At 32.4% G+C, this 21,892-nt stretch overlaps 1 protein-coding gene across 5 annotated transcripts in view; it reads right to left on the bottom strand.

The window, feature by feature from the left end:
* CAMK2D (calcium/calmodulin dependent protein kinase II delta) overlaps window positions 1-21,892 on the bottom strand; it is a 422,764-nt gene that overhangs the window by 99,222 nt on the left and 301,650 nt on the right. For 3 of the 5 annotated variants that reach the window (XM_051965934.1, XM_051965936.1, XM_051965935.1), the window contains exons 5-6: window positions 15,455-15,520; window positions 11,950-12,022 (exon numbers count right to left, since the gene is read on the bottom strand). In XM_051965934.1, the coding sequence (XP_051821894.1) occupies window positions 11,950-12,022; window positions 15,455-15,520 (139 nt within the window). Of the gene's footprint in view, window positions 1-10,975; window positions 11,049-11,949; window positions 12,023-15,454; window positions 15,521-21,892 lie in introns of all 5 variants that reach the window. The other 2 variants (XM_051965937.1, XM_051965938.1) reach the window with 1 other exon arrangement.

Raw genomic sequence — 21,892 nt, 5'->3', positions numbered from 1 at the left:
AATTTATATGCTTAAGATTTTATTTTTAGAATTTATTCTTTAAAGAGAAGATTAATATTGCTACTTTTCAAATGTTATAATTGAGGCATTAAATTATTTTCAATTTTAACTAAAATTTTTAATTCAACATTCATTTTTTTCAGAAGTCAAGTCAGATAATTTTCAATACATTTTATTTTCTTAATAATAACATGAGGAAAATAATTTCCTTAGATATTTATCATTTCTCCAGGACTGATGGTTTGATATAGGAATGAGGCTATATCATTACCAGTTTCCCAACCAGTCCATCAAGACACACAATATATTATTGTGTAATAAGGCATAGGTTTCCTTTGTCCCCTTTGATATATTTTGGCCATATGTTTAGAAATGGTAACTACAGAAGAAAGAAGAAGGAAGATACATAATATATGGACATGAAAGCATCTATACGTATGTGTGTGTGTATGGGGATTGGGAAGTAGTATAAGATTGCAGACAGACAGATGGCTAAGTTGATACATTACTGCAGTGGCAAAGAAGCCACTTCTGGCTATGCCCTAGAAAATTCTTAGATGTGTCAGAGACTGAAGAAAGTTGGGAAACATTGGATTTGATATTGCCAAAACAATTGCTTGGAAAAAAATCCCAAATTCCATCAAGTAGATAGCTGACTCTTTAATGGAAGACAAACGATTTTATTTTTTTTGCAAAATTGACTATTTTTCTGAGTTGGTTTATTCTGCTGGTTGTTTTGGTTTTTTATAAATGCAGTCCACATCAATATTAAATGTATTAGTTAAGTCAGACATGCAAATTAGTAAAGACCCATAAACCAAGGACTGAAGGAAATTAGCTGAAACCTAAAATAAATCAGATTATGGAGAAGTAAAATATCATGCTCTTTCAGGCTCCTGATGCTCACTGCCATCAGATGCATTGCTACTAAAATCTTTGTTAAGAATGGAAAGTTTTAGAAATTTCTTAGGACCAATAAATTGTCATTTAACTTATGTTTACAATTTATCATATGACAATTAGAGTAAGGGTATGGGCTAAAGATACCTTACTAGTATGAAAATTTTTTGTTTCTGAAGTATAAGTAAACCAATAAGATTCTATATTCTTGACTTTTCAAATAAAATAAAAATGTTAATATTTGACATTTTAGTGATTAAAATTGGTCAACTAAATGAACTGTATTCTTTTAAATTGTATTTTTACTCATCATTTTCGTGAATGAGTGATTTACACAAAATCATGCCATGGTTGATTCTATTTTATGAATTCACAAATCAAAGGCATTAAAATATCATATAGTTTTCCAAGAATAGACACACATATTAATTAATTCATCATCTACATGTTGATCTCATAATGATAATATCACAGGAAGCAAGAATTGCAATATTTTTAAGACCACTGGGCTTTTTAAAGTATCATGTAGGATTGGATTATTTTGAGTAAATGCCATTGTATCTTGTATATAAACTTTAATTTGTATAAAGTGCATTTGATGATATTAGAAATCAGGTAACTGACAATTCTGGATAAATGGAATGCTTCAAATGTTTATCATGCAAGTTCTTTGAAAGACTATTTGCAACTACAGAGACCTGGAAGACTTCACAGCATAAACTTGTAAGCCTTCCAGGAAAATAACAAATCAGTTCAGATTAGAGTACTATACCTTGTATACATGAAGTCTGTTCAGCTGCAATTATATTCATAAAGAAGGCAGAACTATTTGAAAACATAAATATCTTACTGGAGCTGTACTTTGAAGTATTATATGTGTGTGTACATACCTGTGTTTATACATATGCTTACATGTATGTGTGCATCTATGTACATATAGTCAGTCCTTTAGGCAAATTTATCAGTTAAAACCAAAAAAATTGTCGATCAAATTAACTAAGAAATTAGTAGCGGAATTGTTCACCTTACAAGATACTTTTTAAAAGTTTCATCATGGATTATAGCTCTTTCCAGAAGTATTAAAGTATAATTCAGTTTATTTTTAAAAATGATTTACATGAATCTTTTAAAACTATATTCATTCTCAAAGTACATGTTTATTTTACCATATATTTATGTCTGCATGCACATATACTCTAAGTATATGGTATCCCCAAAATCTTAGTTCACTTTAAATGACTTCTTTACAATAAATTAGAATTTTATATAATAAGTAATAATCGCTCTGTATTATAAACTGAACAATTCCTTTCTTTTACACTGAAATGATGCAAGGAAAACATAGAATAACAACAGAAACTTTTGAACTATAGTAGAAAAGGCCTTAAAGGTCATTTGGTCCAACTTCCTCATTTTACAGATAATGAAACTGAAGACCAACGAAGTTAAATGAGCAACAGTAAATTGGAACAATTAGGATACGATCCCAGGTCTTACACAAGCACAGTCATCTTTTCCACAATAACTGTTGGAATCCTTACAAAGTGCTAATTTAGCATGGTACTTAGCAAATCCTTTAGCTCACTAATGTAGTCAAGCATCTTTTGCTTTACAGTGTTTTCAGTTTCTCTTGCCTCTTGCCAACAAAGATGTAAGCAAACTGAAATTGATTGTGAACCTAATCTGAGAGGAAACAAACTTACTTCCTTCACATATGGGGCTGTTAGCTGAAAAATTGGCTTCATCTCACTTTTATTGAGAGCCTCTGGAAACTTAGAGATGAATGATGAGGAATTTTTCTTGGCAACAACATCTCTATTGGCTATGACTCTGAAATTGTTTTAATGAAAAAGTTTCTTCTAAGAAACTTCTCTTTTAATAAATATTTGATGCTTCGCTTGTTACCTCAAAATCATGAATTGTATTGTTCCACAACTTTTCAACATTATAGCTCACATTTTTATATCAATTTAAGCTTTTCAAAGTGCTTTATATAGATTATTTTACATATGCCTATGATCTATAGGTGGATAAACACATTTGAATAGGGTAGGATTATTTAGTAAAATTGGTTGTCAGAAATGTTGATAGATAGACTTTCTTTCTTATCTCTATCTAAAATTAGTACTGAGAAAGGGAGGATGGTTGTGCTTTTATTCTGTTCCAAATTTTGCGATTCACAATTTGATATCATGAAAAGACATTAATGCATTTTTATAAATTAATAAGAACATAATACTGAAATAAATTATTTAAAAAAATAAATTTCAAGCATATTATTTTTTCCTCGATGAAGATTATTTCTCTGAGAGGGGCAGTCATCCAATAAGCCTAAAGCTAGATGTATCCAAGTACTGTCTTTAGCAAATAGAAATTTTGGGAACAATGGAAGTATTCTCTTCCAATTTTTGCATAAAAACATAACAAAAACAAAGTGGCAGAAAGCATCCTGGCACTTAACATTACATTGAAAATATCAATTTAAGCTGGATTGTCAAAGAATGATTTAAAGAAGAACCTGTATTTTTTGGGAGGGAGCAATTTTGTTTGTCAAATAATCTCAGAAATCATATCAAACACACTGATTTATTGAACTGAAGCTATGACCAGTTGATTTGAGCTTTCTTTCTTTTTTTAATACATTCCAATTAGACAAAGTATTTCAACACAACTGCATTCTCATGGATTTACACCAGAATTTCATGACTCCACCATGTCTTTAGTCAATTGGAAATCATTCCTACAGAAGACAGTCATTCTCTTGCCAGCAAATAAGAAAGATACCTTGATATAGTATATCATAGGACAGAATTTCCAAATGACTCAACATCTCTATGATTAATCTCTCTTAGAAAAAAAATTCTCTCTTATCTAGAATTCTCTTGTACTACTATTCTCTTTTATTATTATTATGTGCAACAAGACACTTTTAAAATGTCCTTGAGTATTCTTGTCAATTAGCTATGAAATGATGTTTTTCCCTTTAAAAAGAATTGTTCTATGTATAGGACTGCTTGCCATCTGGGGGAGGGGATGGAGGGAGGGAGGGGGAAAGTCAGAACAGAAGTGAGTGCAAAGGATAATATTGTAAAAAAATTACCCTGGCATGGGTTCTGTCAATAAAAAGTTATAATTATGAAAAAAAAAAAACAAATAAAATAAATGCTCAAAAAAATTGTTCTGTAGGAGTCAAAAAGGAAAAAGAAATGAGTATTTTAAACCTACAAAACATTGGTTGAGTGTGATTATCAGCCATGCAGATGGCTATATTACATTTTAAAAATGTTTTGAACAGAAATTATGCTAGTCTTAGCAAATTTTAATATTGCAGCTTGAAAGAAGTATATATATATATATATATATATATATATATATATGTAAATACCTGGTTTAATTTAACCTCCACAGACATTCTTACAGTATCTCTGAAGAAGACGGAAGGAAAAAGAAAGTATTATAATCAAACCCACTCTAGACACTGTTTGCCCTTTTATCCTGTCAATTAAAGGTCTTTTAACAAATACACTAAAATTGTCGGAAAACTGGAACACTAAGACATTGTTATTGAAGTTGTGAATTGATCCAACAATTTTGGAACAATTCTGGAGAGCAATTCTGAGCAAAAGAATTCACTAAATCCAGAAACTATGGTAAAAAGGCTTTATTGTTAAAGAAACACCAAGAGGGATTCTCTCGGTGGGCATATCTTTCTCAAGAGAGAAATCTGCAAAGAATCAATTTTTGCAGACCCATTTTATGTATAAGTCTAGGGGAAATTTGATAATTCTCAATTGAATATGAAATCTTGCCTGGGGTTGTGACTTCCTGACAGGACAGCTTATCTTGCTCTGAGAGGATGCAGAGACTGTTTGGGTTGTAGATCAAAGGGACATGATTTTTATAATTTTATAGAGCTCATTCAGGTCATACAAAGTTCACTCATCTCACTTTGATCCAGGGTTGTTTCTACTGGGCTTGAATCTTAAAGAGATCATAAAAGAGGGAAAGGGACTCACTTGTGCAAAAAATGTTTTTGGCAGCCCTTTTTATAGTGGCAAGGAACTGGAAACTGAATGGATGTCCATCAGTTGGAAAATGGTTGAGTAAGTTATGGTATATGAATGTTATATAATATTATTGTTCTATAAGAAATGATCCCAGCAGCATAATTCAGAGAGGCTTGGAAAAACTTACATGAACTGAGGCTAAGTAAAGTGAGTGGAACCAAGAGAACATTGTACATAGAAACAAAAACATTATACAATTGTCAATTCTACAGATGTTGTTCTTTTCAAAAGAGAAGTGATTCAGGCCAGTTCCAATGGTCTTGTGATTGAGAAAGCCATCTTGCTCCCCCCAGAGAAAGGACTGTGGAGACTGAGTGTGGATCACAATGTACTATTTTCACATTTTTTTTTGGTTGTTGTTTGCTTGTATTTTGTTTTCTTTCTCATTTTTTCCTTTTTAATCTTATTTTTCTTGTACAGTATGATAATTGTAGAAATGTATTTTATATATGTAATATATATACATAGATATGTATATGTATTTTAATTTTTTAATATTTTGAACTTGACAATAATCAGCAAATGCAAACTTTTTAGTCTACATAGAACAAGAAAGAAGACTGAATGTAAAATTGCAATCGTTGATGTATGTGTTTTCTTATAATTGTCAAATTCACAACAATAAAAAAAGAAAAAAAATTAAAAGACACATCATATATGCTATAAAATATCTCCTTCTGGGTAACCATGTTGATGAGGAGTTTGACTTATTTATTTCTAATTGAAAAAAATACATCAATAGAATGATAAAGTTTTTAGAATAGAAAGGGAGCCTAAAAGTTATATTGTCTATTCATAACTGAAGCATCAATCTCTCATAGTGTATGATTACAACATAACCCTCAGAGATTTTCATCATTAAAAATTCAGAAGGCCATGGAATATGAAGACCCCCCCCCCAAAACAAAACAAAACAAAACAAAACAAAACAAAAAAAACTTTGGACAATCATCATCCTATCACATCCTGAAGACCTCTGATGACAATAGGAAGATTTCTGGATACTTATTAAGTTAGCTAGCTCATTCCACCTATGGATGGTTCTAACTATTAGATAAATAATTTCCTCTATAATAAGCAATAAATCTAACTTGCTATAACATTCATCTATTGATCCTAATTATGCACTTGGTGTCCCAAGGAAAAAGTATTAAAGAAGCTGTGCTACATAGTCTTCAGAATGAATGGAATAAACTGAGTGAAGACCTCAATATAAGAATGAGGTCTTGACCTATGCCTTAATTATAACTTGAGACTTTGAGATAACAAGTTAAAAGTACTCTTATCAAGTTAGACCTCTTAAAGTCACTCTTACCCCCTCACTGGTTTCCTGCCCTACTTGGGTGATATACAACTTACCTGATCTCAAACTTTTCTCAATTGGCTATTTCCTCAGTCAAATTAATCCTCCATAATGGTGTGCTTAATTTCCTTCTGGTAAGATTAGGTGATTCCTCCATCAAAAAGGACAAGATACTGTGAACTATGGGACAGGAACAATGTAAGACGGGTGGCTCTAAAAACCTACCTAGGATGCTGGAAGATAGCCTTTTAGGAAGAATTGGGATGAAGTACCAAAATTTATAGGTTTTAAATACTGATACTTTGCTTGGGCAGATGCTCTGCTAGGAGAAACTGCCAATCTCCAGAGACTAGATATAAATTTAAAGGAGTCTTCCACATCTAGCTGACTGGCTCCTATTGGCTGCAGTTCTAGAACTCCATTTCTCTCCATCCAAAGATGGAGGGGAGGAGGGGCGGCGAGATATGGAGCTTTATCAAGTTAGAAAAGCAACATATGTTTATGTGTATGTGTGAGCCTGCATTTTGTCTTCCATATTTCTCTCAGTAGCTGAATTAAAAAGAAAAAGAGCTAGCTATTTGGGATTTAAAAGTGTTTTGTACATAATTGGACTTATGCAAATACCTTTTATCTAGAGAGAGGAAGGATTAGTTCTGAGATAGGGAAAGTTTTTAACTTCCATAGAAAAAAGAGAAAAGAAAAAAAAGATATATTTCTGTAGCTCTAGAACTGGCCAATTTAAGTCTGCTGAAATAGTTAAGCTTATAAAACTGCTAAAACATTTTAGCAGATTCTGGGGTTTTTGAGACTAATCATTAAGTTGCTTTGTACTGTGTCTCAGTCAGTTAACTCGAATTAGTCTATTGTAATTTTAAGCTTAAAAATACTTCTGATTTACAGGGCCTTCTGAAGGCCTGAATCTGAGGTTTACATAAAAACTGCAAAAGAAAAAAAGAAGCCCTCTCTGGGATTTTCCATGCTTCTCTCTCTTAGAGAAGCTTGTTGAATCCATCCTGACTAGCCTGGCACTCCTGGCTGATCTGGATTCTTCTGTAGTTTGTGCTGGTGCCGCAACATATTTGACATTGCCACCACCACCACCACCCTGCCCCCTGCCTGCCCATTTCTGGCATGGAGGATGAGCTATAGTTATTGGGCCACAGACCTGCAGCTGGACACCTGGGTCCAAATTTCTATGATCCTCTCATCCAGGGTCCTAAAGTCTGTCAATTTCTTAAAGCCCTATATATGGACTTGAAAGGGCAGCTTTCTATCACCTTAAATTTTGGAACTATGTGTATTTGTGAACTTGCTTATTCTGGTATAAGATTTTAAGAAATATGTGTGCATTATTATTTGAAGTATTGCTACTAGAAGTTTAAATCTGTATTTAAATTTGATTTGAAGTTTTAAAAAAATTGGGTATTAAAGTTCTCTGCTAACTTATTAACTGTGCTTTAACATTTTATTAGCTCTGTTGAATATGCCTTATAAATTTGTGAAATTTGGTCCAGAGTTATTTAGATATTACTTATATTCTGAATCTTAAGGTTTGTCTTGCTTTCTTACTTTATCAAAGAAATAAAAGCAAGAAAATTTGACGTACAGGGATATGTGTAATTACAAAACAAATCGTACCTGAAAGGTGTGTAATATGTCTAAGGATAAATAAGAAAGTATTAAGGAGGTGTCCCGTTAGAGGGAAGGAACTTGGCTCCAAAATATTCAAGTTAAATACTGAAATGACACCAGTGGGAAAAATGAGATATTTATTGATTATAGTGGACCACTTGATGGGTGGAAACTTTCTCCTGAGTTTTGTTGCCTTAAGAAATGGTTAGTAAAATAACATTAGAACAAATTGTACCTAAGTTTGGATTGATAGAGACTAATGATTCTAATAATGGAACATACTTTACTTCTAAGGTGTCATAAGAAATAATGGGGAGGGACTGCAAATTGAGTGGCAATTATCTTTTTTTCCATACACCTGGGCATTTGTCCTCATTAGGAAAAGTGGAAAGAATGAATCAGGTTCTTAAGAAATGGATTTCTGAGGCAGCTAGATAATCCAGTGGATAGAGAACCAGCCCTAAAGTCAGGAGGACACTTAACACTTCTTAGCTGTGTGACTCTGGGCAAGTTATTTAACCCAAATGCTTCAGGAAAAAAATTACTTAATTGATATTAGAGATTATGCCTTGGACCAAATTTTTGCTTATTGCTTTGTTAAAGAATTAGAACTATCTGCAGAAGTGATCCCCATATAAGATAGTTTGGTTTATTTTATTTGGTAAGAAAAGGGAAATAATTTCTTTAAAAACAAAGATTAAGTTTTTAAGGAATTATATACTGGCAGTGTCCTGATCACTTCCTTAGGAAGCAAATATTGCTGGCTCAGATAACACCTTTGGAATTTGCAGTTCTAGGAGAGTGGATGCTTACTAAGTCCTGGAAGAAGCAGAGTAGGAAGGACATTACCAGATTTATAGATGACTGAGACTGCAGTCTGGAGGCCAAGAAAGCCAGGGTTAAAGAACCAGTGAAGGAACCTCAAGAATGGACTGTTAAAGACAATTTATAACCTCTAAAACTGACTTTGCACTAGGGCAATTAGGAATGTTTTGGTGGCAGGGGAGATTAATTGTGTTTACAATACGTAAGATCTTGCATTTTCCTATCTGAAAATATGTGCTTATTATATCCTAAATAAGTAAGTGAGTGAGTACTTGGCCTATTCATCTCTCTGTTGCTACATGCATTTTTGTAATTGCTGACTTTTGTGATAGGAAAGATTATCTAATTACTGAAGACACAAATGGTTGAGGTGATAGATAGCCCCATGGGAGTTGGGAGTGCAGGATCCCAATTTGTATGCTGAATAGATTAGATTCCCAGGCATAGTTGAAATAGTCACTACAACAAAGGCACTGGACTTCAGCACAAATTGGTATTTTAGACTACTTGTTAGCTGACGAAGATGGTATTTATGGAAAATTAAATCTATCCACTTGCTGTGTGAAAATTGATGCTGATAGACAGGTAGTGAAGGAAATTGCCAAGAACACATAAAATTGGCCCATGTCCCATTCCAGACCTGGTCCTCACCATTTACTACCTCTTAGTGATCTTGTTCTGGGGGCAACTGGTTCTATGGTTCTTGCTGATAGAAGCATATATCTGTCTGTTTCTTTTAGCATTTTTGGTTTATTTTATTTGGTAAGAAAAGGGAAATAACTTCTTTAAAAACAAAGATGTGCTGGTGGAATCATACTACTTCCTATCTGCCTACCCTTTGTGATACAGCTTACCACACAGGTAGTACAGACATTATTGGTCAGGATAATAAAGATTGAACAACTTGGATTAGGGCGGGGGGAAGGAAGGGGTTCCACTTAGACTTAGAGTATTAAAAGGACAAGGATGGACCACAGTACTGAAAAAGGACAAACCAGGCCCACAGGGCCTGAGGACAAGATGGTTAAGAAAATGTATCAAAAATGGTATGATAGGTCTTCAAAAGATAATAAATAAGAAGGAGGAGTGAATGGGATAAATTGAGTTAAGTCCTCTCATATGAATGTACCCTTATTGTGATTTGAGACTTTGCAATACCAATTTGAGGTATAGCTAAAAGCAAATTGGTATTCAATTATCTTAGATAAATAAATATTTCCCTCCTGTCCTCACTTCTACCTTTTCATTAGCATTTAAGTACTTAATACGGTAAAGAGTGTGTTATTAACTAGTAGTCTTTGTTTCTAGGATACATATTTAGTCTCTGTGTAAATTAGAACTCCCCAGACAATGGGAGAAAAGGTCAGAAATGGGAGTGGTGGCTTCTAAATTAGGGTCTATATAATTCTGTGTTTGTAGCTTGTGCTTTGCACTCCTCTACTGATACCTTGTCTGTTGGGAGTTGCCCTTTCTTATGAGACTGTAATAAATCCTTTTTTGCTTTTTACCTTGAGAATCTCTGATTTTAATTTGGGTAAGGGTCGCTGTCCCACACAAGATGTATAGTATTTGCAGGTATTACCTTCAATAAAGTAGTCTTTCAAAATTTAAAGACTAAACATTCAATTGATTCCCTGCAACATGGTTTTAGGTCTTATCACCTAAGCTGTTCTCCCCTAACCAACTCCAGTTTATCAATGTCTCTTCCGAAAATGAGATATTAGGAACTGAACATTATTAGGAACTCCAATTAGTCAGTCATAATACTCTGCTAAGTACTCAGGATATAAGAAGAGGTTAAAGGAGTTCACAGATGTAGGTTACCATTTGTACTATCACTTTCCTCAGTTTGGTCACTGTATTTCTGTAGTAAAATGTGCTATAGCATAGGATAGCATTGTGCATTATAGTATGCCATAATAAAGTATAATAGTAAAACAGCACTGTATAATATTATATTCGTAGTATAATATATACTTATAAATGGAAATTTCTTATTTCTTGCCAGTGGCAGGATGTTATTTTTCTTTTGATAAAAGAGATTTTATGGAAATCTCAAAGTATGTATCACAGAAGGAATGGAGTAAAGGGTGGGTTGTATGAGTCAAAGTATTTTCATAAAGTCATGAAATGAGTCAAATTTCATGAATTTTTTTTTTTTTTTTTTTTTGCCCTCATGAGCACAATTGCAGCTGAACAGTAGTTTGGAACTGTGTGGTGTCAGGTCTACTACAATGGCATTACTCACCTTAAGATCCTGATGGACTACCCCAATCTGATGGCAGTGAAGCACAGCCTCCAGGATCTGCTGAATGAAATGACTGCATGCAAACATCAGGGGGGATAGTTCCAAGCTTACACTCACTGTCTGTGTACCCTCACAGAGACTGGGTTAAAGTACAAAACTAGCCAACAAATGGAGATGTAAGAAAGGGCCTCCAGTTGTCTATACATATTGTTCACATAGAATAGAACCAAGTCAGAAGAATTAGGATCCTGCCTGTCACGTGTTGCTAGGTTTCCTGTTCAAATGAATGATTAATGTGAGATGCATTTGATTTTATGCAGGAGCTCAGGTTCCCAGGAAAATCTCTTTAGGGAAAAAATAAAATAAATTAAAAACTCAACCCAAATGCATTGTTTTATTCCTGGGGGGAAAAAAAGTGTTCTAGATTATAAGTTTAGTTCCCCCCAATTTTTCCAATAATTTATTAGTTTCCATAATTAACGAATTTTACATAGATTGCCTTCTAGTACCTTCAATTATTATCTATTGTCTAAGAGGATCTGCCAAGCTTGAAAGGAGAAAATGTATGGCCAGTTGTTCTGCTACTGTAACCCATGGTCTCAGAACAGAAGTGGTGTTTAAATCTACAGGTATACATACATCACAGCCCAGAGAATCTTTAGGTCAATGCAGGACAACTGACGAAATTTGCCTTTGCTTAGATTATACTGCATCAGTTTAATTGCTTGTATTATATCTCAAATGGTTACGCTAAAGATTAATTTCTTAAAATAAAAAGATTCCTTTTGCTGTGATACATGCTTAGCCTGTGGATGAGCAAACTGAAAAGAACCATCATGCTTTTTTTTTTTCTTTTGGTCAAGCAGTAATTTGAAGGAAAGAGAAGAAAGCAAAGAAGTCCATATTAGATATCCACCCTTTGCCCTTCCCCAGAAAGCTTCTATTTATCAGATTTATAGGCTCCATATACTGACCTTCAGATCCCTGTGAACTATGCCATTTAGGTGACAATGATTTACGCTTTCTAGAATCTGCTGTATACAATGACTGCAAAGATACAAGGGCAGAATGGAAGGGAGAACATTTTAAAGACATATAATCACACTGAATACAAAATAAAATGGGAGTTAAAAGAGAAACAAACAAACAAACACAAATAACATTTTCTTCAGGAGTTTTTGAACTTTACATCAAAATAGGATTGATTGAAACTATGCCAAATAAAGCAATTTCTGGATATAACAAAAAGAAAAGACAACTAGAGAGAGAATATGTGACTTTATCAGATAAAACAATTTGTGTTCATTAATTTTATGCAAATCAACTAATATAAACATGTCTGTAAAGAAACCATATTTTTCTCCACAGAAAGAGATTTTATTAAAATTTCCTGTAACAATAATCCTGGAAAATCGTGAAGTGATAGGCATGTTTGAAACTGGCATCTCTCATGCACAGAGTAAAACTATTTAAAATGTGAGGTCACAAGGAAACACAAGTCTTAAAACAAGGGGATAAACAGACAAAGTAGTGGTAAAAGTGAAACAAAAATGAAAAAATTATGTACTCATCTTTCTGAATTAAAAAGAATGTTTTTTAATAGGGGAAAAACCAATGCTAGTCACAAAATATCACAGGTAATGTTTTGGTCAAAGAAGCTCTGTTCATTAATTCCCTATGTAGTTTACCCCCCAAAGTCCCTGGGCTGTGGCAAAAAAAAAAAAAAAAACACACACACACACACACAAAAAAACAAAAACAAAAAAACAAAAAAATACCATAAAAAACAAAAAAACAAACCAAAACAACAACAACAACAACAACAACAAAAAAAAAAACAAAAAAAAAACAAAAAACAAAAACAAAGATAGGAATGGTTTGTTTTTTTAAATTTAATTTATAATGCTTAAATTAAAAAAAAAAAATAACACCTCAGAGTAATAGTAAATACTAAATATTACAAACCTCACATCAACAGCAAAGGAAAACATGCTTATTAGTCGGTCAAAATCCATAATTTACTCTATATTTGTCAAAGCTGACTGATATGAAATAGTATGTGAATTAAACTGAGGGAAAATCATTGACTGGTAGAGCCTGCCATTAGCTGCCATTTAACACAAAGGAATGATGAACATATCATAGAATACAAATTCTATTATGTAACTCATGTGAAAGTGGGTATGGGACCATCTTTATCTTTTATCTCTCTTATTTAGGTTTCATTTATAAGGGAAACTTCCAGATGAGGAAACTTCCTCCTTTTGTGAAGACTGGTATCTTCTCTGTTACATATGATCTCAAAGAGTTGCCTAGAGCATTGAGAAGCTAAATGACTTTTCTAGGGTCACATATCTTGTGTCTATTATTTAAAATGAAAAAATTGAAAATTCAATTGAAGCATGAGATTCTTCTACAAAGTTAGTTGTCATTTTAATAAATTATGTAGCAATAATATAGTCAAAAATCTTATCATGATCTTTTAAAAGCAACTTAGTTAATAGGACAACAAAGACATGTTTGTATTTATATTCTAGATGGTTATTTTGGGAAAAAAATCCACAGCATTTATAACTGATTGCAATTATTTAATGTTTTGAATGGCTATTCTTACATAAGGATATATATGTTCTTATGTCACTTTATGAATATTTCTCATTTCATTACTTAGAAAGAAATGTAGGATACTTTTTGTAAATGATTCCAAAATTTATTTCTTCATCTTTAATGCCAATTTCTTAGTCTCTAACTTTTATTATCTACCTTATATTAAGGAACATATTCACATATTCAAAGATATGAAAGGTACTCTTAAAACAGATAATAATAAAGCAAATCATAATGATACATAATTTGTTATGCAATCAAGGGTAAAAATGTGGGTAAGAATGAGTTTATGTGCCTATTTCTAAAAGTTGCTTTTGTTTAATCCTGTATGTTTACAATGAATTGTTTGATGATCTTTTCTGAGAATTAGGTCAAAGCTTTAAAGACAGAGTATCTGAGATTTTATCTTCTTGTGTAAAATAATACTCAGAATAGAATCTTAAAGAATTACAAGATTTAAGAAAAGATTTCCCTCATATCTTCTTCCCATTGAAAATATTGTCTCATTCTCTACTTCTTGGGGAATAGGAGAAAAAGTTAAATTTTCCAGGCCAGTTTTCAACAAATTTGATTTATGTTGGGAAGAGGAAAAATATGTCCCTCTCTTCAGGTATTATATTTCTACAATAATTTTCAATTTTTAAGGCTGAAGGATGAACTGTATATGAAGGCCTCTGTCTTCACAGGATTTCCTATTTTAAGCAAATATATAGTGATGATTAAAAAAAAAAAACCATCAGAATATTTCCCACTTCTGAGATGAAGGTGGAGAAAGTTAATTAAGTGTTAAGGTTCATATTCTGAATGGTCTTAAGTCTAAATTTTCTATTAATTCTAAGAGCAGTGCCTTGTCCACACATGCTTCATAAATATTTATTAGTCCGAAATATCACTGATAGGATTTGCCTACTGAAGGATTCTAAGACAAAATTTAAAATAAATTAGTTGTCTTTTCTACTTTTCTTTAACAGCAAATAGGCATATGGTTATCTTCAAAACTGGTTTTGTATTATTGTTGATGATGATGCTATATTTGTTTTGTTTGGTCAAAATGAACAAAAACAAAACACCTGACTCTTCACTTAAGCCATCACCAATTATTGGGAAGTTTCATTTGCCCATGATAATGTAATAAACATGCCATATTTTAAAAGTTAAGTGGTAATTATGTTTAGTTCTACTAAAACACTTAAGTAGTACTAATTCCCTCTACAACTTTAAGCAGCAAATTGGAGTTAAATTTGAAAAAGGAATTTGAATTATTAAATTAGGTATTTATATGTGTGTGTGCAAGTGCATACATGCATACACACATATAAATGTCTGCTCACAGGATATAAGAATCTATTGTCTGTTACCATCCATAGCTACTGAATTAGAAAAATTCATGTCAACCCATATGACAGGACAACATATAACCCTTCTATGTGGTAACCTTGTAAAGACTTCATGCATGTACAAATAATATTTTCTTAATTACATTTTTAATGGCAGGGAGAAAAGACAAATATTCCTCCTTGTATCAGGAATTCAAAATAAGAATATAGGTTCACACATAGATTTAAAGTTGGAAGGCATTTAGAAGCTTGTTTAAACATATGCCTAAAGAGATTGCATTATAACTATTAATGAGAATGAGAATTTAATTTTAGAGCAGAAAATTTTTTTTTCTTCAAAAAAGGATATTCCTAGAGAAATTCAGAATAGACAAATTATCAGTAGGAAGGCACTAACAGTGACAAAAAGCCAAGCTATCTTAATGTTTTTTTTTCAAGGGAACCAAATGTATGATGAATCTGTCCATGTTAGCACATATAACACTTGATTCCAAAGGCCAAATGCAAACATGAATGTTATGAAGGAATTACTTGCCTGGCATCTGCTTCACTGTAATATTCTCTTGCCACTATGTCCTCAAAGAGCTCACCTCCTGTGACTCTACAAAGACAAATAATGTAGCAAATTCAGGAAAAAAAAAACCCAACAAACTACCTACCTTTATATTTTAAAAACAAATCATTCCACATTGATTTGTCTCATCAATCTTTCAAGTAAACTAACAAAATTATCCCCAGTTACATAGAGAAAATAAGGATGATTTCAAATGAATATATATTTTGAGGTGACTTTCATGAGACTTAATAGATTTTTCATTGATGATCCAATCTGAGTTTTATCAGAGCCATCCTCATGTTGTTAGATTGGCCCTCCATTATTGGGCTCAGGAAACAAAACCATCTGTGTGCCATATATACTCAGTGTTGTCTCACAGAAACTAATTTCTTCACTCCACCCCCTCCCCAAGAGAACCAACATTAACAGAGCTCGAAAAAGAGATTCATATGTAAAATTATATTAGGCTCATATGTAAAATAATGTAATTTTATGTATGTATATTAAATTTATGTAAATTTAATGTAAAATTTATTAATTTTAAGTATTAGAGTTTTTAGCACAATGTTGGATTTCCTACGTGCTCCATATGGTATTTTTAGTACCTACGATACAGAAAAACTGAAAATGCTTTTTGGGGGTCAGATCTGGGATTTCAGTCATGTAAGAAGGAACTACTGCTTTTAGTGTGCAAACTAACTCTCCTAATGTACAACCATTACTTGACCATAACAGATAGTTATTATAGTGTTGCTATAAGAGGCCAAATGATTTTCTTATAGTCAAAATTAATATATGTCACAGTCAAGTCTTAAACTCAGTCATCCTAATTCCAGGGGCTTTTTCTGAAAATGATACCAATATGCCTCAACGACACATTAACATAAATGAATGTCTCCATTCCTCAGTGAATAATAGTAATATCTAAATTCAAAATGAGCTAAGGCTCTAGAGTATCAGTTCTTTCTGCTAAGTAGGTAAATTGAGTTTGCTGATCTTTAGGAGCTAATGTATAAGATAGCTAGCCAAAGATAAACAACATTTTTCTTCAATCTAACATTGTCTCAAATTGATAACTAAACTCTTTAAGTAAGTATATAAGTACCGATGTTGCAAAAAATTCTTAAATAACATGTTTTCTGCCTGAGACATATTGGCTATCATTGTGTAAGTCATTTAACCCTTGGTGCTCTTAAGATTAGACATATGAGAGATGGTACCATGCTGATTTTTGTCAAGATCTCTCATTAGCAAAACTATAGGGCCACATACTCGTCTCTCATTCTATCCTTACTATATAACAATGTTAAAGTAATATTAAAACTATAGTAATTAAAAACTCAGCATCAGCAAAAACAACAAACAGAACAAATAGTTCTATAAAAACATTTTGCATTGTCCAATGATAATATGATTCTAGGTTGTAGCTGGCATATTTCATTTAGTACTGTTTAGCTAATCGCTCTAACCCATTCCATTTCCTAAAGGAAAAGAGTGGAAGAGACCACTGGAATTAGACACTGGAAACGGATAAATTAGACAAGCTCTTCTCCTGAAGACTGTCCATACTGTGATATTTAATAATATTGACTTAATTTTAACTTTCTTATTCTGTTCAATGTCTTCTTTTTTCCTGTTCTTTTTTTTTTCTTTTTTTTTTAAAGGTATTTTTTGTGTGTATGACAATTGGAGTTAAGTGACTTGCCCAGAGTCACACAGCTAGGACGCATTAAGTATCTGAAGCTAGATTTGAACTCAGATCCTCCTGACTTTTTAAGGCCAGTACTTTATTCATGTGCCATCTAGCTGCCTCTGTTCAATATCTTTTTAAAAGATGCATTTTAGGGGGTCTCATATACTTAATACTTCCTAGTTATGTGATCATGGGCAAGTCACTTAATTCCATCTGCCTCAGCAAAACAATCAAACAACCAAGTAAATAAATATAATAAAAGTTTTATTTTAAATAAAATTTAAATAAAAATTTCATTTTAAGACGTACTTAAAACTCTAGTAAAATATAGTTGTACATACTATACTATTATATATCTAGGCTTTCAACTCTAGTTACTAGTTATAATGCTTTTTTGTATTATATATCATATATATATATATATATACACACACATATATATAAATATATATATATAATATATATATATATATATACATATATATATATATATTGTATATATATATATATATATATTATATATATATATATATATATATATATATATACATACACACACACACATACATATTATATATTACTTGCCTCCTCTAGCAAAAACCTTCTTGGAAATATTGAACTTTGTGGGTTATAATACTGTCAAAGTACAATTATACCCAAATGTACTTTGGGTATAATTGCTTCTTTGATAAAGATTTAGAACCAGGAAAATATACTGGAGAAATCACTAGTTTTCAAGTGAGAAGACTTGAGTTTCAGCTCTGTTACTTATTTTTTATTTTATTTTATTTTTTTCCTTGAGGCAATTGGGGTTAAGTGACTTGCCCAGGGTTACACAGGCTGTTATTTATTATGTATAAGAAATGGGAAATGATTTAACTTCTGAGTTCAGATACTTACTAGCTGTGTGACCCTGGACAAGTCATTTAACACTGTTTGTATCAGTTTGCTTATCTTTAAAATGAACCGGAGAAGGAAATGGAAAACCATCCTGCTATCTTTGACAAGAAACCCCAAATAAAATAAAAGAGTCAGAAATTTAAAATGACTAAACACTTGTAACATGAGAGGGTTGGAGTGAATGGATGATACCCAAGGTCCTTTTCCAGCCATAAATGAGTTACAATATGGGACAGTTGAGAGAGGCTGGACCTCTTGTTATGAATCATATCTTAAGTGCTTTTAAGCTATGCAACTCTGAGCAAATTGTTAAAAGTACTCTGTACCTCAGTTTCCTAATCTATGAGACAGCAATTTTAATTATATCACCTATCCAAATTTTACACACACACACACACACACACAACATATATATATATATATACATACACACACACACACACACACACACACACACCCAAATTATAGTTTTGTGGGGGAAATGCTTTGTAAACCTTAAGATACTATCTATACATGAGCTATCATTAATTCCTATGATATGATATGCTATTAAAAAGATAATATGTATATATGTATTTGTCATAATCTTGTAAAGGATGGGGATAGGGAATAAACTTGATTTTATTGGTATAGGGTACTCTTTGGTAAGGAAACTCCTTCTATTCAGAAAGCTCAGGATATCCTCTGCAGCTTATAATAACAGTTACCTAATGCACTGAAAGAAGCTACTCAAATGGGTTACATAGCTAGTATGTGTCAAAGACAATAGATGAACCTTAATTGCATAAAATCCCCAATGCATTTATTGAATAAATCACACCACGTACTAACTGCTAATATTAAGAATATTTTAAATACCATTAATGTTACATGTCTCATAGTATCTAGACTCACAGAATACAAATATGAAAGGGAATACCAAAATCTAGAATTTCACAAATAAGGAACAGAAGCTCTGAGAATAGAAATAACCATCTTATCTGTAATTTACTTATTATTCTTGGTTGTTCCAGTATAAGAATTCAAGTGTCTTGACTCTCTAGAGTTCTTTGTCATCCTGCCTCTACAATATCTTATGGTGTGGTAGATTCTAGAATCCAATGACTTGGGTTTAAATTCTGGGCAAGTCACTTCATCATAAAATGATAGGATTAGAGTAAATGGCTAGTTCATTATATCATCCAACATTGAAACCTAATCTTTCAAATAAGGCTGTGATAAATGGAAATGAAAATTTTTAAAAGGCCAAAAATTGTTAACATATAAATGACATTATTAACTCTATCTTATTTATCTAATCTAGAAGAATCAGAATTTTCTGGTAAATTCCACATAGCTCTTTTGTTGTTCAGTCATTCTGTCAGGTCTGACTCTTCATAATCCTATAGATCATGCTTCTATCTTTCTTCTATCCTCCTATCCTTTTATCCTCCACTATCTCCTGAAATCTGTCCAAGTTTATGTTTATTTTTTTCATGACACTCTCTAACCATCTTGTCCTCTGCTGTTCCCTTTTTCCTTTTGCCTTCAATCTTTCCCAGCATCAGAGACTTTCCCACTAAGTCCTGTTTTCTCATTACGCAGCCAGAGTAGTTGAACTTCGGTCTTGGTATTTGACCTTCAGTGAATAGTCTGAATTAATTTATTTAGGTAATGACTGATTTGATCACCTTGCTTCCCAAGGGACTCTGAAAAGTCTTTTCTATAATTCAAAAGTATTGATACTAATAGGCTCAATTCTCAGAAAACACACACACACACACACACCCTCACATACCCCCCCCCCACACACACACCATAGTTTTGACTATAAGGACTTGTGTCAGTAAGGTGATGCCTCTGCTTTTTAGTATGCTGTCCAAATTTGCCATAGCTTTCCTTTTAAGGAGCTAGCATCTTTTAATTACAAGGCTGCAGTTTCAGTTTACAGATCTTCAAGCTTAAGAATATAAAATCTGACACTATTTCCATTTCTTCTTCCTCTTTTTTGTTATGTTATTTGTTATGGATGGAACCAGTTTCTAAGATCTAAGGTTTTTTTTGTTTTTGTTTTTTTTTTTTTTTTGATGTTAAGCTTCAAGGAAGCTTTTATATTTTCCTCTTTCCCCCTTATCAGAGTAGTATCACTTGCATATATGAGATTGTTGATATTTCTCCCAGCAAACTTAATTCTAGACTTTAATTCATCTAGTAGTATTTTGTATGATATGCCTCTACATATATGTTAAATACATAAAGTGACAATATATGGCTTCAGCATACTCCTTTTCTAATTTGTTCCATTAATTGTCCCATATTCAGTTCTATTGCTTCTTGGTTGACATACAGTTTCCTAATGAGATAAGTAAGATGATCTGGTATTTTCTTCTTTTTGAGAATTTACCACATTTTGTGATGATCTACACAGTCAAAGACATCAGCATAGGCAAAGAAGAGAAGTAAATGGTTGATTTTTTTTCTGGAATTCCATTTGCTAGTCTCTAACTCCTCTGCCTCTTCAAAAATTAGCCTGCTTTTCTGGTAATTCTGTTTTCATATTGCTGAAGCTTAGCTTGCAGAACCTTAAGCATAATTTTAAGTGCAATTGTTCAGTAATTTGAACATTCTTTGGCATTGCTCTTCTTTAGGATTGGGATGGAAACTGATCTTTTTCTAACCCAATGACAACTGCAAATTCTTCCAAATTTTTAAGTGCAACACTTTAACAGCCTCATCTTTAAGGATTTTAAATAACTCACCTGGAATTCTGTTACCTCCATTAGTTTTACTGTTAGCAGTGCTTCCTAAGGTCTACTTGACTTTATTCTCTAGGATGGCTGATTCTACATCATTGTGGTTGTTGTTGATGTTAAGGTCTTTCTTGTGTAGTTTTCTTAGGTCTTTTTGTCATTTCTTAATTTCTTCTATTTCTGTTAAATTCCTATCATTTCTGTCTTTTATCATGCTCATTTTTGCATGAAACATTTTCTGGATATTTCTAATTTTCTCGAAAAGGTCTTATCTTTTCCATTCTATTGTTTTCCTCTATTTCTTTGTAATAGTTATTTAAGAAAACTTTATGTCTGGAATTCTGCATTCACCTAGATATATTTTTCTCTTTCTTCTTCTGCATTCCTTATTTTCTTGGCTTTTTATAAAGCACAGACAGTTATTTTTCTTTCTTGCTCTTCTTTTTCTTTGGAATATTTTTTGTTGTTTCCTTCTATACAATACTGAACTTCTGTCCATAGCTCTTCAGGTACTCTATTAGATGTAATGCTTTAGAAATCACCTCCACATCTCTGTCTTGCTTCATTTTGTATCCCCAAGGTCAAACTTGGCTGTTCTCCAATTATTTTTTTATTTTCCACTTTAGCATTCCAATTACCTATGATGAATAGGACATCTTTTTTTGATGGTATTTCTAAAAGGGGTTGTAGGTCTTCATAGAACTGATTCCCTCTGACCTCTTTGGCATCAGTGTTTGGAGGCAAGACTTGTATTATGTGACATTGGACAATGTGCCAAATAGCTCTAAATAGATTATAAAGCTAAAGTTTCTTTTTGATTCTTTGATTCAGAAATGCAACATGTTGTCTAACATCAACTACATATTCAACTGGTTTTGATATCTACCATTAAACACTCCATTATTAAGATGGTTTTCCAATAGCCTTTTTGATAATAAAACTATTTTCTAAAAATTGAACTGTTGAAATTCAAAATTTCCAACAGAGAAAAAGTTATTCTTTTAAAACAGTAACTATACTCACACTATCCATCTTGAAGCTTCAAATAACTCAACATTAAAACAAAAAAATCCCACAAAACAACTTTTATTGTCT

This window comes from Antechinus flavipes, chromosome 6 (assembly GCF_016432865.1).
Source record: "Antechinus flavipes isolate AdamAnt ecotype Samford, QLD, Australia chromosome 6, AdamAnt_v2, whole genome shotgun sequence".
NCBI classification, from domain to species: Eukaryota; Metazoa; Chordata; class Mammalia; order Dasyuromorphia; family Dasyuridae; genus Antechinus; species Antechinus flavipes.
Note: the sequence above shows the minus strand (reverse complement) of the source record. Positions and strands in the feature narration are given on the sequence as shown.